This window comes from Balaenoptera musculus, chromosome 1, assembly GCF_009873245.2.
Source record: "Balaenoptera musculus isolate JJ_BM4_2016_0621 chromosome 1, mBalMus1.pri.v3, whole genome shotgun sequence".
In the NCBI taxonomy this organism is placed as follows: Eukaryota; Metazoa; Chordata; class Mammalia; order Artiodactyla; family Balaenopteridae; genus Balaenoptera; species Balaenoptera musculus.
The window spans coordinates 24686571-24707669 of NC_045785.1; the positions used below are offsets into that span (position 1 = coordinate 24686571).

Below are 21099 nucleotides of genomic sequence, written 5' to 3' on the forward strand. Positions count from 1 at the left end.
TCTGTGTTGAGGTAGGAGATTCAGAAAAGACACACTGCACTCCCCAGTGCCAGATGGTATTCATCAGTGCTGATCTGTGTGCCGGGCAGTCACCCCGTGAGCCAGAGACAGTACCTGTCGTGGGGGTAGAAGGCAACTAATAGCATTTCTTAATGCCTGTCAGTTTACGAAAGATAAGCACAATGATAAAAAAAAAAAAGTCTTAGACAATGTCATGGCCCAGCAGCACCAAAACTTTCTCATATTCCTTTTGAGTTGAGTTTGATACAGCATTCCAGCCAATGCTATTGCTACCAGCTGAGAATGCCCCAAATCTGCCCACTTCAGGAAACCGGAGGGTAGGGACTGCTGCTCAGAAAAGTGCTTTTGGCAGGAGGCAGAGTAGACACAGACTATGTTCAGCTTCTCAGAAGTCTAAATGGATTGTATGTATCCCCCGGCCATATCATGCTCTGCTTAGATTTACAGTGGTCAAGCCTCAAAGAAAAGACAGCAATAAATCCAATCCACATGGCTCTTGTAAAAAGGCATCTATTTGGCTTTTAATACAAAATGAGTCAGAGAAACAAAGAAAGAGAATATCATACAAGTTATTGAATTAAAAAAAAAAATCCCCAATGAATAAATTTCGGTCACATTTCCTGTCTTCAGCCTAAATTAGGAAACAGGAGACTATGCACCAACCAATGTGTGTCCCTTTGAAGAAACCTTACTTAAAAAAAAAAAAAAAAAGAGGAAAAAAAAAAATCAATCCCTGAAATCTGGCAGGTGGTTTTAAGAGGCCACTGTAAGGTTGCCTTAATCATCCTGATGAAATAGGATACTGGGATAGTTGTGGTTGCTGGAATATGGCCACCTCCTCCTTGTTTCTTGCTAGTAATGATCTTCATCTGAAGGGAGGATGCTGGCTTGGGCATCATTTGATGCCACTTATGCTGTCTGAGGTCTCAGGGTCAAGCAGCCTTGTGGAGTCTTCCACTCCATATCTTCACTGAATCTCTCCCATATATAGTCTCTTGTCACTGGATGCTGAGAGAACTGAGGTGAAAAGAACAGAGGAGATAACTGGAAATAACGAAGGCTCAAGGAGACCTGGTGCTCAAGGGCTCTTATGTTAAGAGGCAATTTTGGTATAAAAGAGCAATTGGATTTAGCTTAAATTCCTCTCCTCTTAAACACCATTCACAGGAAACTACAGTATAGTCTGACTTTTCAATCCACGTCCTCTCAAAACCATGAGGGTGGACTGTGCTATGGGAAATACATTATCAGGGTCTAAATCCTGATGTCCCTTGTCAGTCAAACCTTAAGAAAAAGACCTTCTCAGTCATTCTAGAAGAGAAGAATCAATGTCTTTGTCAGTCATTTTGTAAACGTGCGTCTGCTTGGAGAAAAGTTACATTTTCTCCTTAAATTCAAAGCTCATTATCTAGTTTAGCTAGCCAATAAAATGTTAAGTTGAAATTTATATCTGAACATTAAGGAACATCATTCTTTTATCCAACTACATCACTGAATCATAGACCTGAAGCAAGTAAACTCAAAACAACTAGAAATAAACAGACTAACCAACCCCCCTTTGAGACTGAGAAGAAAATGGATCATTGCTCTTACCCTCACCACTTAGAACGATGGTGAGACTGTCAACGATACCCATAAAGACTGTTTGCATGGAAATTCACATAAAACAGATGTCCACCTCTGCCTCTGTATTCTTAGGGCTCTTTAGGGAGATTCCCTCAGTTTCCCTTTCCCCATAGTCAGGACAGACTTACTGATGGGTTCGTCGGGGTGGAAAGCCACTTCATTGATGGAGCCAGCGTGGCCGGGTAGCTTATACAAAATCCTCCTGCTTGTGGTATCCCACACATACACAAACCTGCAAGGTATCATGAAGAGCAAGGCTAAGGCCTCCCAGAACTGAGGGTAGGGGAGAAGCATGGCTTTTTAAGGGAAACGGAAGCAACCCTTTATTTATTCAATCTGTATTTATTGAACTGTGCTCTGACGTTTAGAAACTAGGAATATAGATTTTAAATAAGGCATGGATCCTGCTCTTGAGCAACTGAGTGGAGAAATAGGAATAGCTAAAAATATCAGCATTGCTGGTATTTTCAAACACAAGCTTCCGAAATAGGAAAGATCATGGAGAAGACAAACGGTTTTTCCTACAGATCCTACACAGAAATCTTCTTTAAAGAGCACCCAATATAATTAGGGTGTAGTTAACTTCATATGCACCTAGGAATGTCTTAAAGGTAACCCAACTCATGGCAGGTTGGGAGACTAGGCTGTAGATCCACCTGAACTTCTTAGTACTGTATTCAAATCACAGAGCCCAGAGACGGACAGGACATTTCTGCTATATAAACAAAACCCAAACATACGCTTGATCCAAATCTTGCATTGAATTCATGGACAGAAAGAATACTGAATTCTAGCACGGGAAGGGGCCAACAGAAACCAGCTAGTCTAAACTCATTTTACAGAAAAGAAAACTAAGGTACAGTGACTTTTCCAAGGTTACACAGTTCATCAGTGGCTCAGTGGCAGAATTAAAATTAGACCGCTTAATATATTCCAGTATTCTTTCTCTTACCACCCTCAAATATCTTGTGTCCCTTGCCATCCTCCACTCCTCCCCCGACCCCTGCCAAAAGAAGTTCCTTTGACCCTCAGCCTTGCTTGGGTCATTTTAAGCTGAAAGTAAAATAAATAGATATTATTTTCATATGACCATGCAAAGACAATCTGTTGGTAAATTTAAAAGGCTGGTGGTTTTCAAACAGGTTATACCAATTATTTACATATTTGTTTTGTTCAATCAAGACCTAAAAGGGTACACTCATCAGCACTTGATTATAAAATACCTAGTTCTGAACAACATTACACTTTTGGTCTAAAATGCAAATAAACAAGAGCTTCTTAATTACACTGTTTAGCTCACAAGGGCTAGGCTCCATAGGAACTAAATAAAAGTTCCACACAAGGTGGAAGAGAAGGAACCCCATCTGTCTACAGACTCCTTGTCTCTAATGCTCATATTTTCCTCAGTGTCTTCTTTCTTGCCATGCATAATAACTGTCCTCATTAATCCATCTAAGGCTATGTGGCCTATTGAAAAAGTGTATAAGTTCTGGGTTCAAGTCTCAATGCAACTATTTAATAGTTAAATAACCTTAGACATTCATTTAACTTCTCTGAGCTTCTCTTTCCTTAGTCAAATGATGGAGTAATGATGGAGACAATGTTGATCTCACAGCTCTGTTGAGAGAAATAATGAAATAATGTATGCAAAGTGCCTGGCACACAGAATTAATGATAGCTATTGTTATGATGAATAAATAAATGATCAAAACAGAATCACATGAAATCAACAGGCTGAATATGAATAAATCACTCACAGCAGAGAGACTGACCAGTCTTCTTGTAGTCCTTGATAGGAACTGTTGAAGGGTTTCAAATCTGAACATGAGGAGGTAGGTGAATTGCAAGTAGGGAGGGGAAATTTGCCAAATTCAGGCCAAGCTGAAAAGCAGTTTTCTGAGAAGGAACAATACATTTTCCAGGCACATAAAAGCCAGCAGAACCCCAGCTCTCCAAGGGTTTACTTTGAGGCCTCACTCTCCATGGCTGCCAATTAGATGCTAAATTTAGAGGAGTTCCTTATCCTCTCCTTACTCTGGCATGGCAACATTTGGCAGGAACCAGGCTCCTCATGTAACAGAGCTGCTTGTTGACTTGGGGCTAATTGGTGAGGTGGCCTGTGAAATGTGGCCAACCCTCAGCAGGTAGACATACAGGCTCTTCCTAGACCAGAGCCATGCTTCCACATGTAAGGCTTAAAGGAACAGTGGGGAGGGAAAGAGGGAAGAGAGGACATTGAAAGTTAGAAAGAACCAATGTCAGAAACAAACTGCTCAGAAGAAAAGCTAGGCAGATATCATTTAAAAAGCTTAATTACATAGGAAAGATACATCTCTGCTGAAAATCATGTAAAAATACTTAGAATGGTTCTTACTCTGTCAGAATGTAAGACATCTTAGGCTGTGGGCCTGTTTTTCGAGGTCTTCTTTAGAAACCTGGCAACGGAAAATCCTTTAGATTCCCTCTTCAGGGCAGCTTGCTAAACCACCAGGACTCAAACCAGCAATGTGACACGGTTTTACCTGGGCCCTTGTCCCCCCATAAAATACTCAAATACTTGTCCATTTTTCCTGGCATTAAACATGCCAGGGAAAAAGAGTGGACTCTGGAATCTTCAGGTATGTTCAGCATTGTTCACAAGTCAGAAAGGGTGGGACAGACCAAAGTGAGGCTTCTTTATGGTTGTGCTAGAGCCCCAAATAGGAGAAAACTCTGGCACATGCTGAAAGCCCAAGCTAGCCTAGGAAAGCCTTCATGCTTATAGGATGGTGCCTGTTTTAGCTGGGTAGCTGGAAAATCTCTAAGGGGGGAGAAAGATGGGGTTAAGCTAAAAAGGGTTAAGACATCTCCCAATGGGAGCTAAACCTAGAGTCTGCCATCAGAGGGCCTCATCATTCTTTACCATTCCACATTTGCGGCCCTGGGCACTTGAACATCCCTACTCAACTTCTGACTCCCAATTATAGGTCACCACAGACATGTCAAATACAACAGCATCTGACTGAAGAATTCTCTCCCTTCTGCTTCTCATTCATCACCTAATTCCTCAGGCAGTTTAAATTGATAGTTAAAGCTTCACAGTCTCTTAATTCAGCTCAGGGTTGGAAAATACCTAGCCCACATGCTGCCATACTCCTCACCAAGCAATCTTGACACTTTTCCCATTGAACCCAGACCCAGCTCTGAATCATCCCCAACACAGGCAGCCATTACCAATAGATGAGCTGGTATGCAGGGCAAAATTTGACTGCCATCCTTGAGCTAGGAATTTATTCATGTAATATTCACTAGCTTCTTACTCATTCAGAGATGAGTAAGACTCATTCCCTGACCTCTAGGAGCATATAATTTAGTAGGGGTGCCCCACTATGTTTGTCTTACTGTAAGATGTAATAAACGTTAATAAAGGTTAGATGTATACAGTGTGACTACAAGCCAGAACAAAGAGCAATTAGTAATGCCTGAGAGGTAAGGGAGAGAGCCAGGAAAGTTTATAGATATAACATAGGTGATTACTAGAGAGATACAGGAGTTTGGATAATGGAGAAGAGGAGATATAAGAGAGAAGCCTGGAGGCATAAGGGATGTAAGAACAGGGAAAGTTCCATGTGAGTGAAGCATTGTGGTGATGGTGGGGGAGGAGTACACAATATGTATCTGAATGAACTTAAGCATGGCAGAAGAATCTCATGAGGGAAACTGGAGCCAGATTAGGAGTTTGAATTTTACTTTGATGTCAAAGGGAATCCAATAACCAAAGAAACTGTTTACCCTCCAGGTGTAAAATGTATCCAGAGAGGGCAGAAATAATGTGTTTGTTCACATGATCTTTAAACCCTTCAGACCGCACATGACTTCATCTCTGAGTACAGCTATAACTCTCTGTCTGCTATAGCTCAGTATCTGCACTTAATGTATTAAACATGAGAAGATACCTGCATAGCTACATCATTCTTTACCTCACGCCCAGTAATCCTTACCTGTCGGCTGAGCCAGCTGCTATCTTGCTTCCATCAGGTGACCAAGAACATCTCAGAAGATTCTATAATGATGAATAAGCAGGAATCCAATGAATATAATAATGTACCAAACCCCTCTTTACTAGACTATAGCATCACTAAGAGACTTTAAATTTCTTGAGTTTTTTTTGGCTGTGCCACATGGCTTGTGGGATCTTGGTTCCCCAACCAGGGATCGAACCTGTGCCCCCTACAGTGGAGGCATGGAGTCCTAACCACTAGACCGCCAGGGAATTCCCCCTCTTAAATAGAGTTTTAATTATTCTCCCCAGAATATAATCAATAATTATCTTATATTCTGTGGCCCAAGACGGCCTAATTTGATATATTTCAAACGTATAAAAACCAACTGTAGAAATTGCTTAATTTAAAGTAAATTAAGAGTGGACCTGGCAACAAAATTTTACTCTGCCTACAAATGGAGGCTCCCCTTGCTCCTTTATCTTGATCCTCATTAAATTTTTTGTTTATATTATAGGAAAATAAAAATAAAACCAATTCTAACAAAAGATAAAATTTGATTTATAAAGTGAAATTGAATTTTAATGGGTTCTCAAAAGAAAAACGTTAGTCTATATTAACAAACTATCTGGAGGAAAAGCTGCTTTGAAGAGCTGACCTGGGATTTGAGAGTTTAGAAAAAATTTCTGTCTCTCAGAACTTGGCCTGTGGTGCTTACTGAGGGAAGGGATGTATTCTCAGGGCTCTAATAGCTGGTCACTGGGAGGGTGAGGGAGGCCACCTGGGTAATAGCCATGGGAATCTGAGTCCCATATGGAACACTGACCTAGGAGGGTCAAAGTTCCCAAGGAATTAAAAAGATAGGAGTGTCTTGCTGAAGTCCGAAGTCTTAAATTTGAGGGGGGCCCCATCACTATCTATCTATGTGATTGCCTTCTTGCCTGTGCTTCTATTAGTTTTATTTCTGGCAAGAACAGTTTTGATGGAGAACAGTGTTACTAGAATGCAGCCCCTTCTCAGTAGAGCTATTGTTCCTTATCCTTAGCACCATCTTAAATGTTTCTTTGAATCAAATGGACAGTAAAATTCCTCTGCCATGCAGAACTCACCTTTTCAAAGTTGTGCACATTTCCTTGAAATATCTTCACACACCTTTCTTTGGGAGCAAACGGCCGGACATCCCAGACCCGCACTGCAAATTCAAACAAACAAAGCAAAACAGCTATCAGCCAGGGGCCTCCTGAGAACCCAGCTGAAATCAGTATCATGTCAATGACAGATGCTGTTTCCTGGGTGGAGAAAGACCAACATGGTACACTGCTACCTGACAAGGCTTTTTTATTTTTCTAATGGGAACGAAATGCATCCAAGTTCCATTAACAGGGACTAAGGACACAGAGGAAAACTGAGAAGGTAGGAAGGGAAAATGTCAAACACATTGCTGGGGATCTGCAACAGAAAGTAGTTGGGTGTGATACTGATTTCAACAAAACATTTTGCAGATAATTCCTCTGCCAACCCCAAGAGTCACACCTAGCAAAGTTTCAATATGACAATCTAAATACCACTGACTACTGTGACAATCAATCTATAAAAATCAAACTCAGGACTAACCTTTTCTAATTTTGCTCATAGGGGAAACTGACAGTTTAATTATGAACAAGGTCAATATTTATATATATATATAAAACACTATACCAAGAATTAGAAAAAGTGAACTTTGATTCCAATTCTAGCTCTGCTGTATATATGGGGGATATCAGGAAAATAGTGAGGTGCTTTGTGTTTTGGTCGCCTTTATAAAACGAGAATACCACTTGCTTTTTTTTTTAATAAGAATATTTTAAGGGTCAAATAAAATGATACATGTGAAAGGGCTGTAAAAGATTGGCAGCAATAAACAATAAACAAAAAAAATTTGTTATTTTATTGTATAGCTATAACAAGAAATTCTTCTTATTTTTAATAACCATTTAGGGAATCTCATCTTTCCTTACTATGAACAATGCTAGAATTAGACAATGGCAAATCTATTGAAATAGGACATAAACACCCACAGTAAGCAGTGGCCACAGCCATTGTTAACTAAAGCTAAACCTACAGTGGAATTTGAGTGATGTCATTTTATTTGAGTGTGAAAAAAACAACAATCCTTGAAGTCAAACAGGTATAAAAAGGTGAAGCTATGCATGAAAGTTTGCTATTCAGCTGAGAATACAGTCAGAAGGTAAGGATGTTCATTCATTCAACAAGTATTAATTGAGCATCCATTGAGTGCTAGGCACAGTTTTCATTACAAAATGTCAGTGAAAACATTTTAGTATATCAGAGGGGCAGTTCCAAACTCTCCCAATATTAAGCATATAATCCAACAGGTCATCTTTCTTTTTTGCTATAGTAAACTCACCCTCCCATCCAACAATTCAAAAACAAGCAAAGAAAGGACAAGTGTGTGTGTAAATCCAGAATACTGAGGTGTTTTAATGAGGACCTCATGTTGCATCAATGCTTTTGGAGTGGGGAGGGAAGATAGACTGGCAGAAAGAGCACAACTGAGATATCAATAGGTCTATTGATCATCTGAGCTTGGTACTCTTTGAAAGTGCTTGAGAACTGCCTTGGATGGATCTCCAGACTCATCTTCCTCAATAAACTAATCACTACGAGTTTTTTGTACTCTGCTTGAATCCATAGCCTGGATTCATAGCACACCAGAGCTGAAATGGGCCTTAAAAGTAAAGTCCAGGTCTCTTATATTATCAGTATAGAAACTGATGCCCAGAGAGGACAAATGCTATGTGCAAAGTTGCTCAGGGATTAGATGGCAGATCTGGGACTAGAATCCTGGCTTCTTGACCATCTCTTCTAAAGTTTTTTCTTTTTCTTTTTTTTCTTTTCTTTTTTATGCCCCTGCCTCCTCCCCTCAAAAGTCAATTTTAAAAGGTTACATATTCCAAGGTATTTAAGATATAGTTCCAACAGAAAAACACAAGCTCTGCAACAAGAGTTGTGCTGTCTCAAGATAATCAGGTTTCACAGTTCAGGCAATTCAAAATTAACTCACTATTGCCCCCAAACTGATTAAGAACTGTTCACTGGCAATTTAGAGAATCTAAAGAAGTCATATGGAAACAAAAGCATTTTGTAGGTTTGCATGTACCTCTATCAGTTAGATAATGAAAATGACTCCTGCAAAGTTAAGACAGCCGCACACATAAGGCAGTGGTGGTTGTGACACGCAGAACGAGTCGCTTAGTAATGTCAGGGTCGGTTTTTTCTTACACTTTTGCTTAAAATATGAGCACCCTCTTGTTCCAAATAATTTTTACTAAAACCTAAAATAAGAATAAACTACATAAGGACTAAAATTCTACTGAGATGACCATGATTTAAACAAAAATCGCTGGAGGTTAATGGGGAAGGCACTAAAGAAAGAACAACTTGGTGCCTGATTCTATTTACCCACTGCCTTTCAGAGCCTTTATATACCACCATGTTAACAAGGAACTGATTTCAAACCAGTCTATACAGACCAATTTCTGTGTAACACTATTTTTAAAAGCTAAAAAATGGTCAACTTCAACTGATGAAATTCACAGACATCAGTTCATCAGAAATGCCTAACGCATCCTCTGAACTCCTTTGACCCTGATCACAACAGAAGTAAAAAAGTAAAAGGTTTCCCCTAGGCCCAGATATCACATGTCCCTTAGGATCTATCTCACCAAGCAGGCAGGGAACAAATTTATTTACTTTCTTCCCTATCCACTGACTAAACATTTTAAAAAATTACTTCCCAACTGGTGTCTTATAATGCAGTGTGCTGGAAATGTAAACACTGGCCTTTCTGTTCAGGCTTTTATACTTTGGGAGCAGCAGGTTCACTCCTGATGTCTTTGACATCATTGGTTCTGCCCATCAGATAGAATTCTTTGTTGGGAACAAGACTGACAAAATGAGCAAGGTGGCTGGACATGGCATAAAAAGCTGAAATTGCAGCTATATCCCAGGCATCTTCTTGGTTGAAGACATGCACCTCGAGCTTTTTGAAATGGTCATCGTTATGTCATCAGCTTGGGAAAATAGCAAGTGCAAATTCCAGCATTGCCTTTTCCCAGGCACAGAGGTCAGACTTTCTCCAGTTCACACAGACCTTGTCAGAGAGCACTGGGTTCTTTGAGAAGACCCTGTACCGGGCACTGTGGACAACCACGCTATAAGAGCACCTGTCGGCCAGGCTGGTTACCACAATGATGAGTTCCTTGTCAGCTTTGCTGAGCTGGCCTGTTTCCTTGTTACAGATGGCACTGTAGTAAGCAAAGAAGGCTCTGAATTCCAATGGCCGGTGGGACAACACTTAAATACATTTGGTAAAAATCCTGTCTTCTTTTCTATCTCCTCCATGAGCTCTACAATATCAAAAGGCAGGTCCTCTTTGTAGTGAATGGGGCAACGGCTGATGGGTTTGGACTTCTCTTCCTGCTGAGTCTCATAAAGGTGCAAGTTCAGGGTCACCATAGGCAACTTTTTCCAAAACCTATTTGTCACAGGTGAAGAAGAGACATCTGCCTCACAACGCCGAGGCGGCAAAGCATCGACATGGCGGCACGTGGCGTGGAGGCCAGGCTGCCTTTCCGCGCACCCAGCCCTCTGGGCCTAAAGTTTTTTCTATTACAACCTGTTTTCCTAATTGTCCTGGTGGACACCTGCAAGCCATCCTGGACTCTTTCCTTGGACCCTCATTTATCCAGCACACATTTCTAGTTCCTAATGCCCACTTTCTTTAGGGTCTACAGTGACTGGGCACTGGGAGAGCTTTCCTTTCCAAAGTTACCTGTATTGTCCATTGCATTGGACAAGAGATAAGAGCCTTCAGAGCTTAAACTCAGGCCAGTCACTGAATCTGCATGGCCTCTCATCGTGTAGGTCAGCTTATTTTGGCGCAGGTCCCAGACCTGCAAAACAAAATAAGGCAGCACTCCCAGAAAATCAAATTGTGAACAGCAAAGAAATAGTTATTAAAGAGTCAACTGCCTGGGAAAATTGGTATCCCTTCTTAATCTGCCTCTGGGCCAAGCATTACTTTACCACAAAATATAGGATTTCTACCAAAGAAGAAAAAACTCCTGCCTTTCTAAAACAGAGTCAAAGTTACTAAGTTTGACTAGAAAAATATGAACTAATGAATGTCAAATATTAAGATAAAGTTTAACAAAAAATAATAGAATTTAAAGAGGTTATTTTCAATTCATAACAAAATATATTAGGAATTAAAAAACGAAGTAGCATTTAAAACACAAACTATGATTCTTAGCAACTAAAAATAAGCTATTAGAACTATATAAAAACAAGTAAACAAGTCATTTGAAAAAGGCATTATGATTGCATGTAAAATGTATATAACAAGGTAATACGCAAAAATACAGAGGCTTAAAATTTTTCATTTAACGTCATAACATGTATACAATGGAAAAGCATATTTATTAAAAGAAAAATAAATTGTAGGTTCATTGTTCCCTGAGTAGGAAAGGTACGAGAAACAGTTCAGCTGAAAATAACCTAATGTCAAACAGAAAAAATAAACAGTTCATTAAGTTATGGCTCATAAACATACTGTAACACTATGAGCTCTCATGCTAGCATTCGAAGAGCAGAGTGGAAAGAGTGAGCATTTAGGGTCAGACCCTACCAGTCTCTGCAACTTAAAAGAGTTATGTATCACTGGGCCACTAACCCTCTCTGCGCCTGCTTCTGGTCTATAAGATGTGGACAACATTTACTTCTTATGGCTGTTGTGAGGATTAGAAATAGAATGCCTAGTACACAGCAGGCCCAATAATAATTGGTAACTATTATTAAGCAACTCCTAAAAATACTCTGAAGATCAAATGTAAAAATGTTTATAAAATAATCTATTATTAAGCAAAGAAGGAAAATACAAAACAGTCTATATTTACATAGACTGAAACTACGTAAAAAATATATTAAAGGCAATAGAAATGGTCTGGAATGTCATATGGAAAAAGAACAGCAATTTTGTTAAGGTCATTGCTATTATATAAAATTTCATCCAAATTTGATTCCGTATTGCCACATAGTTTTTCTAAAGGAAACAATTTTCTGCTGTCCCTTTAAGCAAGGCACCTTCCTCATCTAGAAATGAGTTTGATGTTGTATGTCAAAGCAATACATAAGGCAGACAACTCCACTTTCCCCACCAATAATTCATGTGTGGATGTATGTACACACTTCATATACAATCATTTTTGTGTCAGGATGTTTGTTGCCTCAATAATTAGGGAGGCTTGAAGTGGCTGACATTTTTTTGTTCAAGCAATTGTTCCTCCTCTTCAGAGAAGCCATTGTTGAAATCTTCAGCTTTTTAGGAGAGAATGTAATTCATCATCCCTCACAACACTTGGGCGCTCTTTCCAGACTTTCCTCTTTGAGGCCTGCACACGTTGTTTTGCAGAGCCAAAATGTATCTGGGATTTGCCAAAGAAGAGTGAGTAGGGCACTAATTTAAGCAAAATATTTTGCAGATGTCCTAATCAGGTGTTCAGTGAATGTTTGGGCATCTGACTCGTGGCAGGCGCTGTTGGAGATAAAAGAGATGTTGTCCCTGTTCTCAAGGAGCTAAAAAAGTGATGAGAGGCCTGGACAAGGGGCAATAGCCAAGACAGCAGAGGGATTAACGTTCCCGTGGTACATGAATGGGAGTGAGAAAGGGAAGGTTTCACAGAGAATAAAGCACTTGAGCAGGATATGGAAAAAGAAGGAGATTTTTGTTTGTTTATTTGTTTGCTGCACCACACAGCTTGTGGGATCTTAGTTCCCTAATCAGGGTTGGAACCTGGGCGCCTGGCAGTGAGAGTGCAGAGTCCTAACCACTGGACCGCCAGGGAATTCCCAAGAGGTTGTTGGTTTTATTGTTTTTTAAAAAAATTTATTTGTTTTATTTATTTATTTTTGGCTGCGTTGGGTCCTTGTTGTTGCGCACGGGCTCGTTCTAGCTGCGGTGAGCAGGGGACACTCTTCGTTGTGGTGCGCGGGCTTCTCATTGCGGTGGCTTCTCTTGTTGCAGAGCATGGGCGCTAGAGCGCAGGCTCAGTAGTTGTGGTGCACAGGCTTAGGTGCTCCGCGGCATGTGGGATCTTCCTGGACCAGGGCTTGAACCCGTGTCCCCTGCATTGGCAGGCGTATTCCTCAACCACTGCACCACCAGGGAAGCCCATAAGAGGTATTTTTTATTTAGACCAAATAGAAGGGTATTCCCAGGCAAAGATAATGCATGAAAGCAGAGAGGCATGAAAAAATTACTGGGTTGTAGGGAACTGGGCAAAGAGAGGCAGCAGACAATGCTTGAGTGATTGGCAGGCAAAGGGCAGCTCATGAAAGGTTTTGAATGACTGGCTTGGACTTGATCTCCCTCACTGGGGAGCCACAGAAGGGTTCAGAGTAGTGGAATGAGTTGGCCAGATTCCAGAAAGATCCTTCTGGCCCAGATAATCGGAAAGGATGAGAGCAGAGGTCGGAAAATCAATGAGGATCTGTTCTATCTCTTTACCTACTACATTAAAAAAAATCATCAACTAAACTCCCATTCTGACTAGAGCTCAGGATTACAAGCAATGCCAAAGAATTGCCAATCAGATCTTCAAGTCATTAAGAAGAAGCACATTTTCTTCTTTTATTCATTTTCCACTGACTCCACAATCCTATGCCTGGGAAGAAAATCCCAAGAGGCTGGCAGGAACAGTATATTTGCTCACAAACATATAGAGAATTTGCTCACTCCAGATTTTAAAAGGGGCTTCCATTCCCTGTTTGCTCCCCCCTTTCTCAGAATAGGCAGTGCTATCTGAGAGACAGAAGCAAACAGAAACCAGGCTCTTCAGGAGTACTTCCTAATGTAGTAAGGCAGTGTAGGCATTTGTCAAGCAAATGCTCAAGGCTGGTAAGCCCCTGACTGCTTAAAGGGTACTTGTTAATTGACTAAAGGCAATTTGATAGAGGCAATTTGCAGGGGACACGGGTTCGAGCCCGGGCCACAACTACTGAAGCCCGCACTCCACAATGAGAAGCCTGCGCACCACAACAAAGAGTAGCCTCCGCTTGCCACAACTAGAGAAAGCCCGCATGGAGCAGCGAAGACCCAACGCAGCCAAAAATAAATAAATAAATAAATATATTTTTTTAAAAAAGAGTCTTTCTGGGTCCAAGGGCAGTTACTCACTCCTAAGCATGTCAGAACAGGGTGTTGTTAAATAGGGAGAAGATTGAAATTCTACGGTCTCACATCTCTCAAGCACACCCCTTAGTTATACAAGAGCAAAATGAAGTCAAATAGCTATAGCAACCTGATTTCAAATTATTAACTGCTGTCGCCAAAAAACAATCTGGCAACCTGTATCCAAAATGTGAAACATCCTTATATTTATTAACACATTAATTTTCATCTAGAAATCTATTCTGAGGAAGTCACTAAATATGGAAAAAGTTTCACACACAAATATGTTGGATACAGCAGCATAATTTGTGATAGTGATATATATGAAACAGACTAAATGTTCAGTATATTGATTGCTGCTTACTAAATTATGGAATATTCTAATAATAAAATATCTAGAATATTCTAATATTCTAGATGATGGCAGCTGACACGTGCTGAACACTTACTATGTAACTGCCATGTTGCTAAGAATATTATATTTTTTTACCTCATTTAATCCATGTAACAACTGTATGAGGTAGGCTGATTATTCCCATTTAGAGATAAGAAATGGAAACTCAGAGAGGTTAAATAACTTTCTTAAGATCACATAGCTAGGAATTAAGTGGCAGAATCAGAAAAATGATCCTAAGTTCTGGGGGTGTTATGTACATCATGGTGACTAAAGTTAACAATACTGTATTGTATATTTGAAAGTTGCTAAGAAAATAGATCTTAAAAGTTCTTATCACAAGAAAAAATATTCTAACAATGTGAAGTGATGGATGTTAACTAGACTTCTAAAGTTAATCATTTTGTGTTATATACATGTATCAAGTCATTATGCTGTATACTGAAAACTAATACAATGTTATATGTCAATTATATCTCAATAAAACTAGAGAAAAAAAGAAACAGAAAAATGATCCAAACTACAACGCTAAGAAGAAAATAAGATAAGAGTGATGTGATGGAGAGCAACTAGAAGGAGGGCCTAGTTTCATCTAAGAAATCCTCTCTACAGATATGTCTGAGCTGACATTTGAAGACAAGACTAAGTCAGCCATGGCAATATCTAGTGTCGGGGGTTCCAGACAAAGTAGTAGCTATATGTTACTAAGTGAAAAGAGCATCATATAAAATCTTATCTGAACATTAAGACATTTACATACAAAACACTATGGCACAGAAACAGACTGAGAGGAAATAAACTGAAATATCAAGAGTGACTAAATTTGAATGATGAGACTATGAGTGACTTTTTTTCTATTTTCACTTTTTCTAAACTTTCTTCAGTGAACAAATGATCATTTTTACTACTAAAAACATTTAAATTGTAATAAATAATTTTATCTCAATTTTTAATAATTTTATTCCCAATAAAGTTGATTTATTAACTATACATTTAAATGCAATTTTTACATCTCTGCAAAACTTTTAAGGTAAGTAAGTAGGCAAATCAGGAAAGCCTACCCTGATTTTTAGTTTGGAAAATAAGATATACTGTAAACAGCGCACAATCACGGAGTTCCCAATGCTGACAAGAGAACGTAATGATCCAGAACAGGTACATGATAAGAATGCCCAAGTTTTTAGAATACTGTGTGCATTTCTAATAAAAAAAGTCCCTGAAAATGAGCACTGGCAGAAAAACTTGAATGTTTGTGGACAGAATAATGACTTTTTAGTTTAGAAAGATAAAGACTACAAGGCTATGATATGATATGATATGATCCAACAACCCCACTCCCGGGCATACATCACGAGAAAACTCTAATTTGAAAAGATACATGCACCCCAATGTTCACAGCAGCCAAGACGTGGAAGCAACCTAAATGTCCATCAACAGATGAATGGATAAAGAAAATGTGGTATATTATATAATGGAATATTACTCAGCCATAAAAAGAATGAAATAATGCCATTTGCAGTAACATGGATGGACCTAGATATTATCATACTAAGTGAAGTAAGTCAGAAAGGGAAAGACAAATACCATATGATATATCACTTATGTGTGGAATCTAAAATATGACACAAATGACCTTATTGACAAAACAGACTCACAGACATAGAAAACAAATTTATGGTTACCAAAGGGGAAAGGGAGTCGGGGAGGGATAAATTAGGAGTTTGGGATTAGCAGACATAAACTACTATATGTAAAATAAACAACAAAGGTCCTACTGTATAGCACAGGGAACTATATTCAATATCCTATAATAAACCATAATGTAAAAGAATATCAGAAAGAATATATATGTATAACTGAATCACTTTGCTGTACACCAGAAACTAGCACAACACTGTAAATCAACTATATTTCAATTAAAAAAAAAAAGGTTACAAGGCTATGATGTAGAGTTATTAATTACCATACTCATGGGACTGTATTTATATATTACTCATATTTGAGATAAATTTGGATTTCAGAACAAAATTGGTATATATCAACAGACAAAGACTGAGATTAGCTATCTGAAAAAAAGCTGATCCTAAGAGAAGGTATAACATATAACATGTGTCTGAGAAGACATAGAAAACCTTCAAAACCTAAAAAGAGACTCAGTCCCTTCAGGACTATAGTACAACTGAATATATTTGTTTACAAAACGCCCTGGAACAGTCTACACAAAGAGCCCGGAATAAGCCACACTACTTGTGGTAAGAAGACATTACTGGCACAAGAGTATTAGGCTAGTCTGTCCCCACAGTACACAGGAAAAGATCAAATTCTCATAGTTTAAATTTAAAAAGCCAGTCTCAAAAGGTTACATATTGTATGATTCCATTAATATGAAATTCTAGAATAGGAACTATAGGACAAGGAACATTATCTATGGTTGGTAGGGGTTAGGGATGGGCAGAGGGTTTGACACAGAGGAGCATTATGAAGATTTTTGGAGTGATGGAAATTGTTCTGTACTGTTTGTGGTAGTTACATGAATCTGCACAAGCATTAAAATTCATAGAACTGTACACTAAAAAAAGGTTAATTTCAAAGTATGTAAATTTAATAATAACTTAAAAGTATGAAAATTATCATAGCTAGATGACACTAATCCACTTTTATGTGTATTAGAGCCCTCTAGTCATTCTAATGATAGTGGGCCCCCAAACTTCACTCAGGGAAATAATGCATTAGCTACTAAGATGATCTAATTAAGCCCCCACGTTCTGACTGTACATTCTCCAAATAGTTATAGGGTAGAAAAGGGATGTGAAGTTGAATTTTGGAAATGGTGAATTTTGAAGTACTTATGAGACTTCCAAGTGGGGGATGCTGAGCAGCTGGTTGTACACATGGGCCTGGAGCTGAAGATCTGGGTTGAGAACAGACTCATCTGAACAGAAATGACAATTAAAGTCACAGAATTAGATGAGACTTGTCCAGGGAAAGGTATATATAAGAAGAGCACCTAGGAAAGAACCTGGGGGAATAACGACATTTAAAGAATGCATAGAGAGAATAGCTTGTAGAGGTATCTGAGGAAGGATATGCCTGATGGAAGGGGTAGGAAAGCATATTGTTAGAGCCAGTTTAAAAAAAACAAACAAAAAAAGACTAAAAGGATCTACTGGGTTTAGTAACAGAGATCTCTGGTGACCTTGAAGAGAACAGTGTCAATAAAGCAGTGGAGGCAGAAGCCAGACTGCTGAGGAGTGGTCAGGAGATACGGAACTGAGGAATGAAACGGAGATAAGGCATTAAAGTGAGTGTAGGAAATCTTCAGGGGATTTCTCACGGGTATTAAATAAGAGCAGGACTCTGGAACCAAGCTCTGCATTTTGAACTGAGGTTTCATGGCTTATTAGCTGTACAGCCTTGGGTTAAGATGTTGTGCCTCTCTTAGCTCAGTTTCTTCGCTGGTAAAACGGCATTAATAGTACTTATTTCATAGGATTGTTGTGAGGCTTAAATGAATTAATAATGTAAAGCTCCAAGAACAATGTCTGACACAGTTAAGTATTAGAGGATAATGGTAACACTATTATTATCATAACCACTATCACCATCTTTCAAGAAGTTTGGCTGTAAAGGGGATGATTGACAGGGCAATAACAAGACAATGTGTAATTGAACGAAGACTCCTTACCCCACCAAGAGAAGACCTGAGCATAATGAAATGCTAATGAGAAGCAATACAGTTGTTTAAAAATATAGGATCTGGGGGACTTCCCTGGTGGTTCAGTGGCTAAGACTCTGCGCTCCCAATGCAGGGGGCTCGGGTTTGATCCCTGGTTAGGGAACTAAATCACACATGCCGCAACTAAGAGTCTGCGTGCCGCAACTAAAGATCCCGAGTGCTGCAAGGAAGATCCCGAGTGCTGCAACTAAGACCCGGCACAGCCAAATAAATAAATAAATATTTAAAAAAAAAATATATATATATATATAGAGAGAGAATCTGGGAAAATTGATGGCATGAGGTCCCAGAGACAGGAAAAAAAGGTTGAAATCCTTCCATTTAAGGGACTACCTTTAGACAAAAGGACATCCCATCCATAGTAACAGCAAAGGAGGCAAGAAGAGATGGGAATACAGTACAATTTCTAGGTAGAGACAACATAAGTTGAGTATTTACCCAACAGTTACTACTCTCATGACAAAGCAGAAGGTAAGTCAAAGTCTTTGAAATACCTAAGGAAGCCAATAAGTAAAAGCAGACACAAACTGAGTGGCCTCCCCCCGCCTCCACACATTTCATATTTACTGGCACTTGCTATGTCCAAAAACTCTGCGAGGTGCTCTAATGAATTTGGCTCATTCAATCCCCATGACAACCCTATGAGATAGATATTATTATTACCCCTGGTGCACACATGATAAAACAGAGGCTGAAAGAAGTGAAAGAACTAGTGTGAAGTCACAAAAAACCAGAAAATAGTGGAACTGAGAACAGACCCCAAGTCAATTACTTGAAAGCCTGAGCTACACTGTACTGCCTCTAAACACTGTAGTCTATTGCTTCTTTCTCCAACATCATTACCATCTCACATTCTTAGCTATGGACCCCCCAAAACTTCCTTTCCATAGTGTCAAAAAGAAAGACACACTGAGAGATTAGGGTACAGAATCACAAATTGATTTACTGCTATCTCATGAGGCCAATGCAGGTTTAAAAAAAAAAAGTTTCAAATGCCTCTAGGCAGGGAATGCACTCTTCATTTTTCAGAGTTCCCACACAGGGACTTCCCACTTCACATTAACTGCCTACTCCCTAATGGCATTTATATAAGCTGTAATGCCACCCTGACTCAGAAAGTCAATGAAGATAGGACAGAAAGAAAACAAGTTCTAATTTATCTTCCATTTAGTTGGCATAAAGTGCAAAGCTAAGAAGTTTGGAAAGATTTACATCTGTGAGTGGAGATAGGTGAAAGGTAAATATAAGATAAACATCTAACATACCTTGATATCGTTGTCTATTCCACCAGAAATAATCTGATCACTTGTGTCATTGAAGGTCACAGCTAACACTTGGTAGGTGTTCTGAAATGTCTGGATCGCTGCTTTCTTACGGATGTCCCAAAGCTGAAAAAGAGGACAAGAGAGCCTATAGTAACAGCAATTGCACAGTACACCCCTAAATCCAAGGACTGTGGAGATGAAAACATCTGTAATGGGGACCCTGTTCAGAAACTTGTCTGAATATCCCATTAATATGGTGAGAAGTAACTATAATTTTGCCAACATATCTGAAGGTTGGTGGAACAAATCACTTTGGTTATATTTTCAGTCTCCTTTGTTAAAGTTTGAATAAACATAGCTAATTACCATGCCCTCAGAATGGAAATCTTCACCTTGCTTATTAGTTCATATGTTCTTAGACACCAAGGATATTAGACCAGTGTTTTCGAACTGTAGATCTTAATTCATTAGTGGGCTACAACTTATGTTTAAAAAATATATATGGAGAGGAGGTTACATCAGTGAAAATGGCAGAGTAGGAAATGCTCAAAGATTATCCCTCTACAAAAGCAGAGAAATACCCAGCAAAAAAATTGTCAGAACCAACTTTATCAGAACTCTAGAAACTAAAGTTTATAGCAACTAGGTGAATACTTATTGAAGATAAAAACCACCTGGGTCCTAGTAAGAGTTTTGCAGCATTTTAACTTATCCTGGCTCCATCCCTACTCAGCAATAGTTTTGAAGACAACAGCCTACATTCCTAGTATAGGTTCCTAAGTACCCAAGGAAGAATGGACCTTATTTCTTATTTTCAAAGAATTGTAGGTTTAAATATTAAAAAAAAAAAAAAATTTTTTTTTTTTTTTTTGGACCTGTTTGGTGGCTCCCTGATGGCTGAGCTCAAAGGGTTTGACTTTATTTTGCCTAACTTGGAACTCTCCCAGGGCAGAGCCAATTGTCCAAAACATTTAAAGACAAATGCATGAGCCTCTGCTGGATGGGGCAAGGGATAACAGCAAATAGGAAAGGCTGGGGAATGACACAGTTTGGAGAATAAGCTTTGAAAAGCTCTGACATATTTTTGGGACTCTAGAAGGCCACTTGCATGCCCATGGCTGGGCACATGCTTAGGAAAGACCTGAGAAGGCCCTAAGCTCTCACCTCTTGCTGACCACAAGCAGGAAGTGAAGGCTAATACAGAGTTGTAAACTGCCTGGCTGAGAGGTGATAGCAGGCCCCAACACACCCACAGAGCCAATCTACAAAGACTGGAAGAGTTCTCCCTGCTACCCCAGGTGTTCAGGGAAATCTCTGCTGAATCGTCAGTGAACCACTAAGCTGATGAAACAGAGATTTCAGTGTCTACACGTGACAAAGAACAGTCTATAAAATTAGTTCAGAAAATTCACTAAATAAACAGCTTCAAAAAGGAGCAACAGGGCTTCCCTGGTGGCGCAGTGGTTAAGAATCCGCCTGCCAATGCAGTGGATGCGGGTTCGAGCCCTGGTCCGGGAAGATCCCACATGCCATGGAGCAACTGGGCCCGTTCGCCACAACTGCTGAGCCTGTGCTCTAAAGCCCGCGAGCCACAACTACTGAGCCTGCGTGCCACAACTAATGAAGCCCGCGTGCCTAGAGCCCGTGCTCTGCAACAAGAAGCCACCGCAATGAGAAGCCCGTGCACCACAATGAAGAGTAGCCCCCGCTCGCAGCAACCGGAGAAAGCCCACACTCAGCAACAAAGACCCAACGCAGCCAAAAATAAATAAATAAATAAATAAATAAATAAATAAATGAATAAATTTATTAAAAAAAAAAAAAAAAAAAAAAAAGGAGCAACAACA

General features: G+C 39.4%; 1 protein-coding gene across 4 annotated transcripts in view; it reads right to left on the bottom strand.

Annotated features, from left to right (window-relative positions):
* Positions 1-515: 515 nt before the first annotated feature.
* The window catches only part of SNRNP40 (small nuclear ribonucleoprotein U5 subunit 40), a 37244-nt gene continuing 16660 nt past the window's right edge, over positions 516-21099 (bottom strand). Inside the window, exons 5-10 of one of the 4 annotated variants that reach the window (XR_005021929.1) lie at positions 19253-19375; positions 10462-10582; positions 6737-6819; positions 5628-5689; positions 1776-4082; positions 516-1038 (exon numbers count right to left, since the gene is read on the bottom strand). Coding sequence is in view for 3 of the 4 variants with exons in the window: in XM_036869827.1 (XP_036725722.1) it covers positions 989-1038; positions 1776-1879; positions 5628-5689; positions 6737-6819; positions 10462-10582; positions 19253-19375 (543 nt within the window). In the remaining variant the exon portion in view is untranslated. Of the gene's footprint in view, positions 1039-1775; positions 4083-5627; positions 5690-6736; positions 6820-10461; positions 10583-19252; positions 19376-21099 lie in introns of those variants that run through there. The other 3 variants (XM_036869827.1, XM_036869841.1, XM_036869852.1) reach the window with 3 other exon arrangements.